At 46.0% G+C, this 18,126-nt stretch overlaps 1 protein-coding gene across 6 annotated transcripts in view; it reads left to right on the top strand.

The window, feature by feature from the left end:
- The window catches only part of LOC124180954, a 176,566-nt gene that overhangs the window by 149,396 nt on the left and 9,044 nt on the right, over positions 1–18,126 (top strand). For all 6 annotated transcript variants that reach the window (XM_046566950.1, XM_046566946.1, XM_046566947.1 and 3 more), the window contains 2 exons: positions 2,945–3,277; positions 17,877–18,098. In XM_046566950.1, the coding sequence (XP_046422906.1) occupies positions 2,945–3,277; positions 17,877–18,098 (555 nt within the window). The remainder of the gene's footprint in view (positions 1–2,944; positions 3,278–17,876; positions 18,099–18,126) is intronic.

The following is an 18,126-nucleotide window of genomic DNA, read 5'->3' as shown; positions in this document are numbered from 1 at the left end:
CGTTCTACTGCGTTCTTCTCTCTTTTATTTTCGGCCATAACGCGATGAACTTCAAAGGTGAAAGACGTTTTTATAGTTGACTAGACCTGCAATCGCCCGAACGGTAACCCGAAAAAATTTTTAATATACAACTGGGCAAGGTTTTCTGCTCCTTTTTTTGCCTCCTCTGTGCGAATGCGGGTGTCTGGTGTACCCTTGTATTTGCTTTAATCCTCTGCGACGCATCGTCTCGTACATGAGGACACCTTTTTCGAATCGGTTATTCAAGATTTATATTCAATTTTTTAGATATCGCTGTCATTTTTTCTTTTTTCGTGCCTAATTTGATTCCGAAGATATCAATGTTGATGTTTCAAGAAGGATTATGATGATACCGCGAATACAGTGAGCGCTATAAATAAACAAAGTGCTTAAAATGCCTGTTCTTACAGAATAAACGTATTTGCGGGAAAGGTATGGGAACCAGAAAAGTGGAACTCGGTGATCCCGGGTTTTTGGGGTCGCTAAAAACGAATCCGACGAAACGATCCGCCATTTTGAATTTTGAAAATTTCTCAAATCTGCCCTCATTTTTTAAATCAGCGACCTCGAAAACCCTTATAAACCCAGTTTCAAGGAATTTAACTGCAAGGAAAAATATATGCCGCAAAGGTTTAACAACTATATTATACATATAAGTATAGAACGGAGTCGAAGAAAATTTTGTTTGAACCGCGTAATCAGCTCTACGGGGACTGAAGCTTCTCTTCTTATGCCGGGGGCTTGGGTATATCGGTGTGGCGAAACTTATGGAAAGGGGAAGTTCGCGCGAAAGTCTTCAAATGAAAATTGACACCTCTGGTGAATAAATGTGCACGGCGGGCGTGATCGAGGAGTAGAAGAGATTCTCTTACCGTGTTAATTTAACCGCACCAAAATTCATACATGGGAGAAATTTAGCGTGAGAAGGAAAATGTTGAAGAAAAAATAGAGAGGGAGGAAAAAGAAATTGAAGGGAATAGAGAATTCTTTGAGATTGTGTGTTCCACCTTTAATCGTCTTAGGCGAAAAAATAAGACTGCAGATATTTTTACAGTCCGCAGCTATCCCGCCTGTAAAATAAAACGAACGCCGCCGCCCCGTTGTTCTGGCAGTATCTTTTTCCACGGGCGAAACCTTTTCGCTTCATTTGATTCCCGTCAACTTTTCACCCTCCCTTTCGCCCTTCCTCGTCCCCCTCGTCTCCCGATTCCCTCCGGCGTTTATTTCGAGTGTGTGAAATACGAAGAGACAAAAATAAGGCGAAATAAAATATGAAGAAATGAAAACGTTGGACGACATCTCTCTTTTTGGCCTCGGTTTCTTTTTTACTTCCCTCTTTGGGATTTGCAAATAAAATTCAATCTTCAAGGTGAAACCGAGCTGACGCGTAAAGCGTAAATTTCATTTTTCAATTCGTTATATAATCATTGATGTTTATTTCCAACTTCAAACCTATCGAATCTCATTCGATTTTCTTTTCATTTAACGTTAGATTTTTCTTCTTTACCCCTTCGTTCCAAACGTCTAGCGAAGTTCGCGTAGCGACTTCGTCGATATTTTTATTCATCGAGGGAGAAAGAATCGAGCGTAGCTCGCAGGTATAAAGAGAGAGAGAGGCGGATTCGTAAAAGAAAGTACGGATGCATTCAAACAATAAACATCCTCGCCGGTGTACGCATCTAGGAATGTGTATATTACATAGACGTGCGAAGGGGGTGCGAAAGAATGAAAACGAAAAGAAGATGGAACAAAAAATCGGTACCTACCTCTACTTTGCCACGGCGGCGGAAACAGAGTTGGAAATAAAAAGCATGCGAGTAAAATACGGAGGGGTTGGAAAAAAGTTGGAACAGACGCGGATTCCGAAGAAGAATATAAGAACAGATGCGAGAGTATAGATGATGCTATACCGTGAAGTTCAGCCTAATGTTTTCTATGTTAATCTATTCTCAAGTGAAAAGAATTCATAAAAAATCCATCTCGAATGAAGCAGCTAATTGCGAAATTTTTTACGGCAAATTATAATCTCTCTCTCTCTCTCTCTCTAAATATTTGGAATGAAGATTTCGTATACCCTGTTTAACGACGATGAATCCCTTTAATTCCCGAATTCCTACAACCGTGACAAATGAGAGGGTCGGCCTATGGTGCTGCAGGGATTCGGCCGACTAAACGAAGATTAATTTAATAAAACAGGAGCAACGCTCTTCGTTTCCCGGCTTCGCGTCGCCGCTGCACCACCACCACCACCACCGTCACGCATCCCCTAATAATTAACGAATCTGATTTTAATTGCCGTCCCTGCAGGCGAAGTCCAACGACTTTACACGTATTTTCCCCAATTTTTCACTTCTCATACGTACACCTCGAATTTATCTGCCGTTGGTAGCGTTGTTTTTCTTCCTTTTTGCTGTTTTGTTCGCCAGATTTATATTCCGCTAAATCATGATTCCCCGCAGCCGAACGCGGTTCAATTGAAGAAGAAAAACTAGGCATCCCCCGGCAATAATAATGTAACGATTAAATCGGATTTCGAGCAGCGATTGCGCTAACCGGAAGTGACGTTTCGGCACGGTTGTACAGAAATTTGTTCTAGTTTCAGTTTCCATTCGCCGACTTCGACCGCGGGGATGAATACGCGAAAGTTTGTTCGGCTGCGGTACTAAATCAGTTTGCCAGGTGACGACGAGCCTCGTACACCGTATCGAATTACAATTGAACCAATATTATTATAGTGACGATCTCGTTATCGGTCGATCCATCTCCCCTGAAACTCGAACCCTGATCAGCGCTCGCTCTAACGATACATCCAATTACGACGGGCGGCCGAAAGTGTCGCCACTCGTCGGTCGGGCTGGCAACCGGAAAGGCGGTCCTCTTCCGACTGATCGTCTAAAACATGGGATTTCTCGTCTCGTTTCAGTCGGCCACGTCTCCCGGGGGGAACAACGACGGTCTTACGAAGCAGCAGCTCGAACTGATACAGCAAATAATGCAGCAGACCCAGCAACAGGCGTCCCAGCAATCCTCGCAGCAGCAGTTGTCGCAGACGAGCTCGACGCCACCGACGACCGCGGCCAACGTCGCAGCTGCGGCTGCCGCTGCGGCCGCCGCGGCCGCGGCTGCGGGACAGACGAAGCCTCCGAAGTCGTCGAGCAAAGCTCCGACGACTCCGAGCTCGAACGTCGCAAGCTCGGCGAGCAACGGATCGTCGGCGAGGTCGAGCCCGAAGCCGAGAACCTGGACCCACTCGCAGGTAATGTTCAACTCGTTATTGCCAATGTAATTTCCAGGGAGTGGAAGCTGGACGATGCTTCATCCCGACATCGCGGACGGCGGACGAGAGACTTTTTTTTCCCAAAGGATCAAAAGTTTATTACATCACGCTCGAATGTCGAAGCTCTCTCTCTCTATACATATATATATGTATATACACACATATAATACAACGACCCGAGTACCGAGGATTGTTAATTGCCGAAAGAGACGGTTCTCCCTGTCCTTAGAGTCTTTGGGGAAAGCCAGACGGGGTCGGGGCAAGGTTAAACCCTTCGCAACGAGGACTGGGGCGAAACGAAAATGTGTGTAATATATAATCCTCGTCAATCGAGCGGAGGGTTTTACCCAGAATTCGCCAACTTTCTACGTTGTACCGTACATAACTGTATACACTATAAATAATATAACACAAGCAACGATTTTGCGTTAGCACGAGTATACATATACACATTTTGAATGAAGCCATGAAGGTATGCCACCCTATCTCTACGAAAACCAATCTTACACGATTGCAATAATGATCCGACACGTTATGCAATTCATTTTCTCTGTCTGTCTCCTGGTATTACGCATATATATAAAAGGAGGCGGACATATATATATATATATATATATATATATGCGTGATGAAAGAAAAAAAAAAAAAACCATCCCCGCCTCCTTTTATCGTACTACCGAGAAAAAGATTCGCCCCACCGATAACTCGGGAAGACCAAAGGCAGCCACCGAGATATATGTATACCGCCCTCGGAATCCCCTCGCGCCTTCCTTTCACGCTTTCATCAAGCTTGATTAATTTCCCCCTTCCGTACGATCGGTTATTTCCTCGAGACTTTATCGGGTCGCGTCTCTCGTTTTCCCCGCTCTCCTCCATCCCCCAACGAAAACAAGCCCCGCAAATTTTTTACTAGACTTTTTCTCCGTCACTAGACTCGCATTTCCTTCCCTCGTCACTCTCTCTCTCTCTATCTTCAATTATGTGGGTACATACGATATCAATCACGATTTCGAAGAATACCTATCGCATGCATTTACACGCCTTGCTTTTCTAGTTAACAAATTTCAAGCGAATAGGATCAACTTTTATACGTTCAGTCCACCGTATCGCGATCCAAAAACCGAAGATCACCGAGTTACACTTTCCTAGTCCCCGTAACCTTCCCACAATTACATTCGTTCTGTAAAAACAGGCATTTTCAACACTTTGTTTATTCATAGCGCTCCCTATATTCGCGGACTCGTCGTAATCACTCTCAAAATATCAACACTGAAATCTTAGAAGTCCAAGTGTGCGCAAAAAAAAAAAAGAAAAACAGAGATAATTAAAAAATTGAATATAAAGTTTGAATAACCGGTTTGATACCGGTGCCGCAAAGATACTCTCTTGATAACAATCTCTCGACAAAATAATAAGGTGGGGGGAGGATTTAAGCCAGGTCAATTTGAAGCTACCATTGAAGGCATACCAATTTGAAGGGTGGATAGAAGCACGTGTGTAATACGAAAATATATTCGTACGGTGTCTCTGCGGATAAAAGCAAAGGTATCGAGGTCCGCTATGAGCGAATCGCATCCTGCTCGGGAGCATCGGACGCCAAGAGACTACCTTGCAATATCTCGACTTGCTAAACGCACCTTTTCACCCGTCGATAAGCGTCACGCTCAACGATTAACTACAACTACAACTTTGGCTTACGATTTTTATTCCGCCCGAATATTGTCGATAGGTTATAAAAGTATTTTAACGACGTATACTTCAGAGATATACTTGCATGCGAATTCGTCACAAAATCGTTCCTTTCAAAACTTGTTCGTATGCATACCTATACACATTATACGTATTATACAAATAGTCTTACTACTCTTGGCACAGACAGAGACACACCGAGACATGTGCGGGTTATTTACTTCTTCGCTCTCCCTCTGGCCGTAGTTCATGGAACAATAATGACGACGGGACTGTAACAAGGCACGCTCAACTATAATACGAACTACAATTAGATCCGCGCCTTCCTATCTTGACTTGTATTTACGACACTTCTAATTGCGTCTACTGTTCTCGTTCCTCTGCAACACCGTGCCGTGATCCTCCGGTCTTATTATGCCAGAGTTGTTGCCTGTTCACGTTAACACCGGACATGCCGTCGTCGTCGTCATCGTCATCGTTACTGTAATTATATCATTACAATACCGTCGGATTTGTTCGTGTATTAATGTGGAAAATTCCTTGGAAATTTTGTAACTCTGTCGAAGAAACGGCGGCCTCTGCACGCGTTGTACCACGCGTCTGGGTGGCTATCCGATGTTGTATTAATTAAGGATTTGCGAATAGAGGAACGGGTGTAATATACTCGCCAAGCTTAATCAGTCCTCGACCTTCCCCCCCCCCCTCCCCCCCACACGGTAGGCGTATACACACCGTAGGTAATCTATACCCAACTTCATTAGGTTAATGGCATAATATCCATTGCGGGCCGGGAGAGAGTGAGTTTATGCACCGAAACACAATCGGACCTGAACAGAGATTAGACTAACGATAAATTTCAAATGAAATAAATTTAATTTCAAATCGGTAGCTCGGGGGCAGTTCTGGCCTAGAACCTTTGCTCTCGAATATCGGCGGCAACTCACGGGGTTGAAATTGGTAACGATGAGGCAACGAAATAGCGTAACAAAAATGACTATGTCGTTAGTTCAAAATGACTTCGAATGATTTGAGTTTCCAAATTATGCCGCGTATGTTTTTCTTTACGATTATTATTGAAAGATGGACAATGATAAACTTGGAAATAATAAATTTTCCCAAAAATGTATCGTTGCATTGACGTTTCGAACTTCAACCCCATGGCAACTCGATACCACCAGCGACTGACTTGTCTCGTTCTCTTTTCTTTCGGAGTAACGACGAATGAATTCTTTATCCTTCGTTCCCCCGCATAATTCGGGAAACACACCCGGTGTAAACTCTACCTTCCTTAATTAAAAACCGTTCTTCTACCGTTCCGTATAATAATACACTGTGCGAATTGCAGGGTCGTGTACGGATGTTGTATTACACACGCTATGGGAAAGTGTGGCAATAATAATCGGACGGGTCGCGGGGAAATTTCAGAAATTTTATTATTGTCACTCAGGGGCGCCGTGTTTTCAAATACCCCGAAGTTCCGTTATAATATTTGTTATACGTATCCCCCAACGAGTAATATTGAAAGCAATATCCACCTATCTCTCCGTACCTACGTTCATACGTACCCCTTCACCTGCGTATACATGTGCACGTATATTTGATGTACGCATATATACCGGATTGTACGACGACACAGGATACGCCCCAGTCATCAACGGAAAATTGTCAATAATAATTTGTTATTGCCAAACGATACTCGGTGCTGCAGCTGCGTCGTCGCGCACGCGTCCCTCTCCAAAGCTCGTTCTATTAATATCAACGACTGTACGAAGCGAGATAAAAACCAAAAATAAAAAATAAATAAAAAATTGGGGCATTCGATCGTCCGTCGTGTATAAAAATCATCACGGAATCGACTACGATATTGGATACAAAAAAAATTCAAAATCCAAGGGGGTGTACGGATATTGAATCCTGCAGGCAGGAACGACCGAAGGAAACCGAAACGCGCGCACGAAAGGAGGGCAAGGACTCGTTCTCCGGTTCTCGGGGCCTGCTGGGGGGCACCTTTGCTGGGGGGCGAGTGAAAACGAGTTGACGGGGAGGTGCGCGGGACGAGGAATCGAGGAACGGAGAGAAGCCCTTGCGACCACAACGTATCTTCTCACACTGGAGTTAAACTCGCCGTGCAACTGTCGCGTGGATGGGGGGGAATGGACGGACCCCACGTAGACAGGGAAGACCCCCCCGTAAGAAACTCGGCGGGAATTTGCTGGGCCAATCAGAGTCCTTGAAATTCCACCGTTGCGTTATACGTTGGACGAAAGGAGGAAAAATCGCGCTCGAGTTTCTTCTCTCGCGATCCGCAGCTGCCGCCGTGTTCTTATTCGGGGTGTGCGTCGAGTTGTCCGAGAGATAGCTGCTTTTTTACTTCCTCCGTCGTTTATTTCTTCCTTCTCTCTTTCATTCAACCTTTTAAAGGGCATCCCTCGCCTCGTTCTTCCTCCTTGCTCGCCGGGGATTTAAAGGACCGAGACGAGATGCGGTGTGTACCGAATGCTAATTCGTCCGCTCTCTAGGTCATGGAAACCGTTGCTGACCGATAAACTATTCTCCATCCCCCGGATTATACGTATATATATATATTTTTTTCATTCTCACTGGGATGTCTCGCGATCCCGGTGTATTGCATCCGAGTCGCGCAAACGTGTAAGGTTGTCAGCGTACCGGTTATCGACACGTTTAGACCGATTCATTTTCCAAAAGGTCAGTAATCAGGAGAGGATCCGATAACCGGTACACTTGTACCTTACGCCCGTAGGCGAAAACGACGAACGAAGAGAAAGGATTGATTATCCATCCTGTCCTCCGTTCGAATAACCTGCCTGTATAACGTAATATCGCGTAGACCGAGAAGGACGTCGTATATCCAGAGATGAAAAGAGGCCGTAAGGTTATTTGACGCGGGGATTTCAATCATCTCTTGCCAGCCGCAGAAGTCGCTTCTCCGTCTGGTGAGAATGAGAAAGAGGGCGGCGGGGAGGCGGGAAGGCAATTACTCCGGAGCCCTCGCGCGTAAAGCTCGTAGAGGATAAGGCGGAACGTCGTTGCAGGGTGGGAATTCGGCGAATTCGCGGAAACAGGTGTGAGGCTGTTGGGGACGTTGTTCGGGCGAAGAAATACAGGAGGAGTTGGCGCTGTTGTGCCGGAAGACGTAATTGGAAAATACTTGAGAATCCTGCATCCCTCGGGGATTCGGACGACGTACGCCGAGGTACATCCGCCTACCTGAGCTCCGACGCTTCTTGGATCTATCGCCATCTTTTCATCCGAGCGTCTCAGCCTCGCCGTCTGGTATCGCCACTTTTCCGTTCGATCATTCTCTTTACTTTCCCCCCGCGGATCACATCCTCTCACTTAGACGGAGCTGGAAACAAAGTTTGGCTTCGAGTCCAGATGGCGAGCTTCGAATGAAATAATAAAATGAAAAGGAGACAAGTGTTGAGGGTTCGGGTCAACCCTTTGAGTCACGCGTTGTTTCACTTTGTCAAATTTCCTAACAAGATGGTATGGTTCTATGATTTTTGGGGTCACTGATTACGAATCTTGAAATCAGATTTTGAAAATTCGAAGTGCTGGATCCAATATGGTGGACAAAAATTTGAAATTTGATCGAATACGGTCAAAAAACGCCGTGATCGGGGTTTTTCGGGTCGCTGATGGATTCGCCCTACCGAATATTCGAAATCTGATTTCAGATTCGTTAATCAACGACCCCGAAAACCCCTGGAAATTGTTTTGCTCCGGATTCGTTCCAATTTGGAATTTTCGTCCGCCATCTTGAATTTTTAAAATCCAACTTCAGATTCGTAATCAGCGACCCGAAAAACTTATAAATTATGTAAAACATGTACGTGCGTAGAGGGGTAACTTTCTGGGAAATGAATTATTCTTTCCATTTTCACGCTTTTTTTCAATCTATTTGTTTTTACTCTCGAGCATTGAAGAACCATTAGTATACTGTTGGAAGTAGCAAAAAACGGTAAAGAAATATGTTGGAAAGTTCTCTAAATGTACAAAAAATGGATATGAAATAGGTGCTAAGAATGCTCCAACCATTATGACTCAAAGGATTCAAGCTGCCCAGGGATCGAGGCTCGCTTTTGTCCGCCGAACACTCGGCGACCCGGTGACGCGATAAGCATGAATTTTCCTCGACGTTGGCGAAGGAAATTAATAACTCGCGAAGGACCTTTGCCGTTTGAAATATCCTCCGCCTATTTTAGTATTCGGCAAAGTGTCGGCGCTGAGGGTGGCAACCGCGGTTCTGTACCCGGAAGCGTGGAATACGAGATTGTCGTGTGAGCAGGTAAAATCGCCTCCGAGATCGGGCCCTTTGAGCGTCACGACACGTTGCCGTCAATTATCTGCAGCGCGATGGGGAGGCGCACAGAGGGAAAATAAAGAGAAGAAACCTCGATAAAACAAAACTGCTCTTTTGCTCCGTGACCGTTTTTCTACCCTCTTTTTTCCCACACTCACCTTTCTCTCGTTTTGTTTGTTCCGTGAGCAGTGTGCAACAAGCAACGGAGCCGAGAAGTTAATAAGTAATGACAGCCCTGAGGCGAGGTGGTAGGTAGGCAGGCTTCTGCCAAACCGCTAAATGATAAACATCGCTTTCTTTATACCTGCAGAGATGTAATTAATTCCCTCCCCGGAGAGATATTGTATTCTACCCATTTAGTTTTGTTTTCTTCTTTTTCTTCTTCTTCTTCTTCTTCTTCTTCTTCTTCTTCTTCCTCAAATTCTATCCTCTGTCATTATTATTGAATTGTTTATTCATTTTGTTTTACCTCGGGTATCTCACCTGAGTTGGATGGCTGAATTTAAACGTGTAGTAACGAACGGAGCGACGAAATTTCTAATGAAGAATAATACCCCCAGGCTTTCGAGGGTGTTCTCCACTTAGAAAAACAATGGTTTCGTCGTATCACCTCGAATCTTGACCCTACGGATTTATAACCGTCGATGCCTGAGCTGCAGAGCACTTGCTGAAAGTAGGATTTGAAAACCGTGATGAAGCAGCATTATTATCGGATCTAGATAATACCCTTCAGAATCAGCGGACCAAGTGACTGCCTGTCACGGTCTTCTTATTCGACCGGCCAAACCCGACCTGTTTCAAATTTGCGGTGGGGTCCGTCAAAGGATCTCGCTCAAGTCGAATTAAGGTCAACTCGCCAACTTCATTCATTCGATAAGACGCATACGTTTCTCGTGATCGATTAGTTCCGCGCGAACGAGGAAGACAAATCTTGACGGGCGGGAGAATTTTGTCAAGTAGCGTTAGTGAGGGCCAGCCTCGATCGATGAGAGCATCGCTCGTAATGTACCTTAAGGAAGAATTGATGGAGTACGCATTACGCTTCCGATACGAGTTTACGAATATCGATACGTTCCCATCGTCCCGCGCGTCGTCGGGCTCCAACCCTGCTGCACGTTGCGACGAAATTTCTTCGACCGTCAGGAGCCGCGACCAAGCCAACTTTTTCGGTCCCCCCCAGCGTCGCCGAGTAAGTTGGTTCCTGTCGCATTCCCGCGACCCCCCGGGAACAAGATCGGAGAAACTAACCGGTCTCAATCTCCCGAGGGATGCAGGGTGCTTCGATCTCGGCATGGGGGGTTAGCCGGGGGAGGGGGAGCGACTAACGCTGCTCAAGCCGATCTTCGACGATCTAATACGCCTTTAGTCGCCTTCAGTCGCACCACGATCCTCACCTTGTGCAATACGATACGAGGCGTTTGTTTCAAAGTTGGAACTGCCATGCAGACGTACGCAGGTAATTCGTTCGTTGCTGGCTGAATCAACGAACACCAAGGCAACGGAAACTTGAACAGAAAAGACTACAGAGGGAGGGAATGCACGTTGGAATATCCAATTCCGACAGGTCTTCGTTCGTTCGTTCGATCCGCGGAGAAGGAGGATGCGAGGGTGCGTTGCTGACGGGTGATTGATGCGTTCGCCATAACGCCGGTAACACACTCGGTTATACCTGCCGTCGCAGGTGCGAGGGTGTCGTGGTGCAGTGTTGTTTCGCAGTGTCGTGCAGCAAACCCAAGGCACGGTGATACATTGAAAGTGATAAAAGAGTGACGTGAGAGTGACATGGATGGATACAACCATGGCTGGTACCATCACCACTACGCACATCACCCCCTGCACCCGAATTCCAACCTGCGGCATCAACACCACCAACAGCAACAGCAACAGCATCAGCATCAGCATCAGCATCAGCATCATCCCCCCGACTATCTCTATCGGCTTTCCCTTCAGGTATGAGCCGCCTTCCTGAGAGTAAAACTTGCCGCTTTTGTACCATTTCTCGCTACCGCGGGAAGAATTGATATCCCGACGCGGATCAATCGGAACCCTGCAATCAATCTCCCGCTAGCACTCCTGCAGTTGAGGGAACGCGCGAGAATCTCGTGCCTTATCTCACGCCAAAATGGATATACGCCTACGAGTTATGATCAGTTTGAAATTATACTCCCGGGGGGCACGGATATATGCTCCGTTATCCTCCGCAGCTAACGGCAGGTATACCGGCACATCTATAACCTCCTGGGAATGATTACCACCGGTGGCGGAAGGGCGAGCGACTATTTTCACCCCCCAGCTGCAGGCGCTCTCCTAAATCTCAACGAGAGAAAATCCACTGTTGTATGTACGCTGAAATGTGTGCTGAAATATATCGGGGTATATCGTGCGGAAACGAAATATTTTTTAAACTTCTCCTTTCTTTCGCGCTACATCTTCGAGTACGTAACGAGTCAAACGCGTAAATATTAGGGTGGTTCATTTATTTTTTCCGTCTTCAAGGCGCCACTCGAAAAATTTGTGACAAATTTCAATAATTGGCAGCGAGCTCTAAATATTGTCCTGCTTTGTCCGGGTCTTGCGACAATTTTCCTTTCTTTTTTTTTGTCACAAATTTTTCGAATGGTACCTTGAAAATAGAAAAAAAAATTGAAAAAATGAACCATCCTAGTAAACGTACGCCCGCGAAACGATGTTTACGATCCTCTCGCCTCTTCCCGTCTCCGACGGATCTGCAAAATGCAATGCAATTTTCATCCGTTTCTCTTTTGTTTTCCCTTCGTTTCCTCCCGTTTTCCCTGGCACCACTTGTCACGTACACCTTGATGCACGAGCAGTGCTCGGCACAACGCGTACGTTCGCATGCGTCTGGTGGCGGTTGAAAGGACACGGGGTAAAAATTGGTTCTGGCGTGGCGGATGCGCGGAACAGAGAGAAAGCGTAGAGAGAACATATGAGTGATAGGGCCGAAGTTGACGCTCGGTGTATCGCGAAATACCCTCGTCCTCTCTTCCCCGCCGCGAGGAGTAGAGGGAAATTTCTGCAAAAATACACTGGAACAAGAAGCATATCACACCGACGTGGATTTCGCCGAGGGTGGGAATAACGGTCGTTGTCGTAAAGGTCGTGTATAACGTGGAGCTTTTGTCCGAAGATACAGGGTGTAATTAGACGTTGTATAATATTTTACGACGGTTGTGTAGAAGTCGAATTTTAAGGAAGGGCAAAGCAAATGTACGTACCTAAGGAGGGCTGATATGTATCATGCAGCAGAGAAAACTCGGTGAAAATTTTCATTATCGTACTTACGTACCCTGCGTAATATTCCTCGGATAACGTATAGTTGCAGGATATTCTTTCAAGCTTAAATTTGTCTTGCGCGATAGTTGGCTCGAAAGAGATAAAAATTATCAATACGATAATCGATCGAGAGGAAAAGGAAATCTCGGACCTTTTTTCTTCGATAATCGAATCCAAAAGTAAGAGAATCTTGATCGGGAGGAGGGTTTGATTAGTTAAAAGGGCCGAAAACATCCTACGCGGCGACAAAACCAAACGAAGACCTTTTTTTCTCGTTCTTTTTCAACATCGCCAGCGCCGCCGGACCTTTGGAAAAACGAAGCGAGACGCGCAGGCGTCCGTGTTGTTCCGTGTTGTTCCGTGTTGTTCCGTGTTGTTTACGTAGTTTTGTTGATCATTGTATTTGTTCGACGACCGCGTTTCCAGGCTCATTTGTCCGGTCTCTCTTTTTCTCCCCCTCTATAATGTCGTCTCGTTTATTTGTTTTTTCGTTTCCCGTAATCGCGGCCCCTACTTCCGCCTCCGCGCATCCCTTATCCTCCGCCGATCTAGGTAGGTACGTCGGAGTGAGCTCGGACCCGAAAAACCTTCTTCCTTTCATCCTCACCCGGTGTACCTTATTACCGCGCCCATCCTCGAGACCCCGCGTTATTCCCGGGCGTAATCGGCGTGCATGTACCGCATACGGGGCGCGTCTTTCCGTAAAATCGGGGGCATCATCTCCCCTCTAAGCGAGCGCCGGGGGGTGCGGGATGTGTGTATAGACACGATCACGGTACGCCGTAATTACCAGAAAGGTAGGCGAAGGGCCCGGGGCTGCGGGGCTGCGGAGCTTCTACGGCACGGTGTTATTGTTCATAAGCCTGCAAGCGCGCCATGTGTTCCAGAAATTTATGTGCTAGGCGAAACTCGAAGGGTGCTGCACGTATGGGTGTAGAAGCGGGCGAGGGAGGGAGAAAGGAACCTGTGCCTTGTCGCCTCCGTAATATTAATAAATTTCGACTCTCTTACACGCGCGAGCGTATCCTGCAGTCTCCCTGTGTTCGGGCATAACTTAACGTATGTACATACATATACGTATACAACCGCCGACAACGACGGCTTTTGACGAGTGAGTACGATTGCCACGTGTGCGAACCAGAGTAATTACGGTTAAATTACGTCTCGGATATACATATCCAGCCTGCTATAATACGTTTGATTACTCTTCCTGTCTCTCTCTCCCCATCTCTCTCTCTCTCTCTCTCTCCATCTCTCCATCTCTCATCCTCTCGAGAACAATTCGTCCGCGCTTCTCATACGAACATCGACGTTGGTTCACGGGAAGAGATACAAACGGGTACAGCCATAAACACACCCGACGCTGCAGCGCGGATCTGTCGCGAATAATTCACGGGCTGGTATACGGCTGTTTGAACCGAGGGCTTAAGGACGTACCGGCTGTACGTTCTGTTGACCAAAAGTGAGTCACGTCGACGATATTGTATACTTTGTGAAGAAGAATAAATTTATACAATAACGAAGCCCAAAAGTTATCAATAAATTGTTCAAACAAAGCATTGTTTAAGAAATTTTTAGGGAATGTGCTTTTTCTTCTATGTCATTTAAAATGAATTTGTTGATTTTTCCCAATACGCCTGAATATATAAAGAATTTTCTCATTATTTGGTGATTTTCGGATTCGAAAGTTTTTAATTTTGAAAAATGGAGGAAAAATTCCGAATATTGAATACCTTTTCGTAAAAACGTTGTACGTTACAAAGAAGACATTCCATGTGAATTTGTTAAACGATTTGTTGATAACTTTTGGGCACTGTTATTATTAATGAAATTTAATTTTCTTACCGCCTTTGTTGTCGTCGATTTTCTTCCGATTTTTATCTCGTCACAAAGTATTGAATATCGTCGACGAGAATCCCTTTTGTCTGAGAATGTACAGGCAATACATCCTTACGGGTTGATATGTGAACGGGTAGCATTTTCCCAAGTTACGTCTCGACGCTTAGCCCAGTTCCATATAATTGGGTTGGGAGTAACTGCGGCGAAGCTCGCGACTTTCCTTGTTTTCAACTCCGGCCTCCGCCTTCCACCCTACTCAACCACAACCAGCACCCTTGGAACGAACAATTTCAACCGACTTTCGCAAGTTTCTCGGTGCGCGAACTTTCGCCTTCCAATGCGATCCGAGCATTATTCCCGAGTAGGACGTGAGTAATGTATACCTGTACACTTGAATACACCGAGGAAGAAATTTGTATCACCGAAATAAACTGACAACGAAAGTATCGGCCCTCCGCGTCGTGGATTTTGTAGCTTCGAGGAGTATTTCTTTGAAACAAAATTCTTAGCTCCTAATTGTAGTACCATCTAATCGGCCTTTATCTATTCGTTATCTCACGAATGCTCAGAGATAATATTTTAAACTACGAGATCCTATCGATGAAAGTTCAACAGAGGAAAATGAAAATTAATAACCGAAGCGAAAATACAGCAAGGATTGCGTTTGCTACGGTCGCAGCTATTAAAATGATAGATTGTAACCGGAGTGAAGAGAAGTCTGTTAGATGAAACTACATATTATAGGATCGACGTTATAAGCCATAAAAACGATCCTAGATGTTTTAAAAAATCCGTAATTCGGAAGCCTGACACTCTCCTCGTACGTCGAACATCTTTCGTATAAAACGAAACGAGATTTTTCCCATGACGACCAACAACGGGAATATTATTTTCCACGAACCCTGGCTGGACGCTGTCCGCGATTTTGACATACCCTGAGTGTATGTAATATATCCGTATAACATAGCGTGTAATGCTGGCTTGAAATTGACGAGAAGAAATCGTCGTGCCTACAAACGAATTCCTCCGAGTAAAGCTAATTAGTTTAATAAAAGGTAGGGAAATCGTTTTCTCTAATTCCCATTTCGCGCAGTGTGCCGTTGGCTAATTGTCGGCAGGCTCCCTTGTCAAAATCATCCCCCCTTCGCTCCGCGATCTCTTTGTAAGTCAGGTGTACGTGCAACCTCTACAAACGTAGCTTGTAGGTACGTACGTACCTACCTACTACGGAAGACGCGCAAGCGAGAACGAAGCCGTACAATTAGCCGAATTATCAGTGTCTAGAGACAATTCGTCTCCTCGCAAGAAGACTCCGTCTTATCTCAGCCCCCGAGGTCCGCGTTCCCTTCTTCGTCGTTCTCGCCAACGTTCACCTCGGCTCTGGGGAGAAATCCCTGTCACTCCACCCCGCCTGCGACTCTGGTCTGGCCCTGATGGTTTAATGGGAAAATGAAAACCCGGACAACGTTACCCTCTCGCGTTAAAATTGGCAAATCTTCGCGGAAAAAAATGGATTCGTCTCGGGTCAGTCGTATCAGGAACACGTAGAGATCTACGGTATACCTACACGCAAGCGGGAAACTGAATATAAATTGAAACTAATCCGAATTTTACGGGCTTTGGGAGATGGCGGGACGCACGAGGGTATAACCTGAATCGTAAATATTCGAAGCGCGTGAGGGGCAGCGAAATCAATTGGCCGGGAGGAAGGCTTTTGATCGCGGAGCGTGTTCCGATATCGCCAGTTTCTCTGCTCCGCGTCTCTGTTTCGCGCGCGAATGAAAATATCGGTGAAAAAGAAACGATGTAGGTACAGATATAGGTATGTATAAGTATAGGTTGTGTCACAGGTACCGCAGGAATAGGAGCGAAGCGAGGAACGGATTTCTTTGAGGAAAAAAAAGAACCACTCCCGACACACGAGTTCGCGAAGAACCGCTATTACACACCGTACGTAGGCACTCCATCTCCTCCAGGATTACAACGCGTGACACAGCCTAATAACACCTCTACCCTCGCACCCTTTCACACCCTTTCACAGCCCCTCCAGCGCTGTACAGAGCCGTATACCTATACGTGCATGTTTGCATCCGTTGTATACGTATGCACGCACGCACGTAGATAGATGTAGGTGTAGAACGATACGGCACGCGGATGAAATCCGCAACGTTAACCCGACGGAGATTCGGATCGATCGAAGGCTCCAGCTCGCGACAATGCAATTCGTTCGACACCCGCGGTTTGTTCGCCATGGCGATGAGGGTAGGGGGGCTGCTCTGTACGCGAGGAACACCCGTCCGCGAATCACTCGAACGCAATGCAATTATTTGCAATTCCCGCGTCCGTCCGCGGCCGACGAAATTATCCCATCCTGGTTCCATTATACCGACCCCTCCTTATCCTCCTCCTCCTCCTCTCGCACGCTTTATCCCTGTCTCTGTAGATAACTGTCGTCGGCGGTCGTAGGACAATACTCATACCCCCACTGGCACCTTCGTTCATTCGTACACCTTACATTTACCGTAGTGCGAAATAATTCAGTTATTTTTCTATTTTGCTTCGCTACCCGATACAACCCGCGACGTTCCCGATATTGAACCGTTAATTCTACACACCCTGCCGGCTGAGTTGTAAATTTGTTGCGCAGAAGGGAGGGGGGAGGAAAGCGTTGACGAAGATGTAATTTTATATGCCTACCTATCTGCAATTTACAAAGTTCAGAAGAAGTTGGGATCTGTACGGTACTTCGCTGCTCCTCCTCCTCCTCCTCCACTACCATCACCACCGTGCCCCTTTCAGTCGGGTATTTCACAAAGTCCCGGCTATGCATCGCCGTGTCATTAGACGAACCTTCGTCCTCGTTAGGAGGGTAATTTGACGGGATGTTATACGTAGGACGGAGGACGGAGGACGGAAGGGGATAAGAGAGCGAACGAGTCCTTTTCTCTCTACAGCTAAACAAAGATACGGGAATTCAGACGAACGCCGTGCCTAATTCTCAGCCCTTCGTCGTTGCGCTCTTCCTTGCCGAAGGCTCGGCTATATCAATAATCCTTGCACGGGTTGAAAAAGAGGTCGTTGAACCTACCGTGTACCTTAGGGTGGTTCAATTTTTAACTTTTTTTTTTTTTTTTTAAGGTCTCTCGAAAAATTAGCAACAATTACTGAGCAAAAAAATTGTCGTAAAACCTGGAGGAGGTAGGAAAATATTTGCTCCTCTTTCGGTAGCAAAACCTGTCATCCAGAATGGGTTTTCGCTGGAGCAATTTGTATAAATCGATTTGTTGAGATTACTTTTTTCGTGAAATCAGGTGATCGGATTTCTTCTCTCACGTACTCGGCGAACCTGTCTGCACGAATATTTTCTCTATGTATATTTTTACAAGGTCGCACGAACGAAAATTTGAAAATCCCACATTGTTATCGTTGCAGCAACAGCAGCAGCAGGCCCAGCAGCAAGCAAATTCACCAGGCAACGGAAACGCGGGTAAGAACAGCCCTTCGCCGGGCAACACGTCGTCGCCTGGTCAAAGTCCGACAGCGAAAATTCAGGCGGAGCCGAAACCAGTCGAGTGCAATTTGTGTCATCGAAAGTTCAAGAACATCCCGGCCCTCAACGGGCACATGAGACTCCACGGGGGTTACTTCAAAAAGGTGAGAGATACACGTTTTACAATCCTTG

Source organism: Neodiprion fabricii, chromosome 4 (assembly GCF_021155785.1).
Source record: "Neodiprion fabricii isolate iyNeoFabr1 chromosome 4, iyNeoFabr1.1, whole genome shotgun sequence".
In the NCBI taxonomy this organism is placed as follows: Eukaryota; Metazoa; Arthropoda; class Insecta; order Hymenoptera; family Diprionidae; genus Neodiprion; species Neodiprion fabricii.
This window is presented reverse-complemented; position numbering and strand designations above follow the sequence as displayed.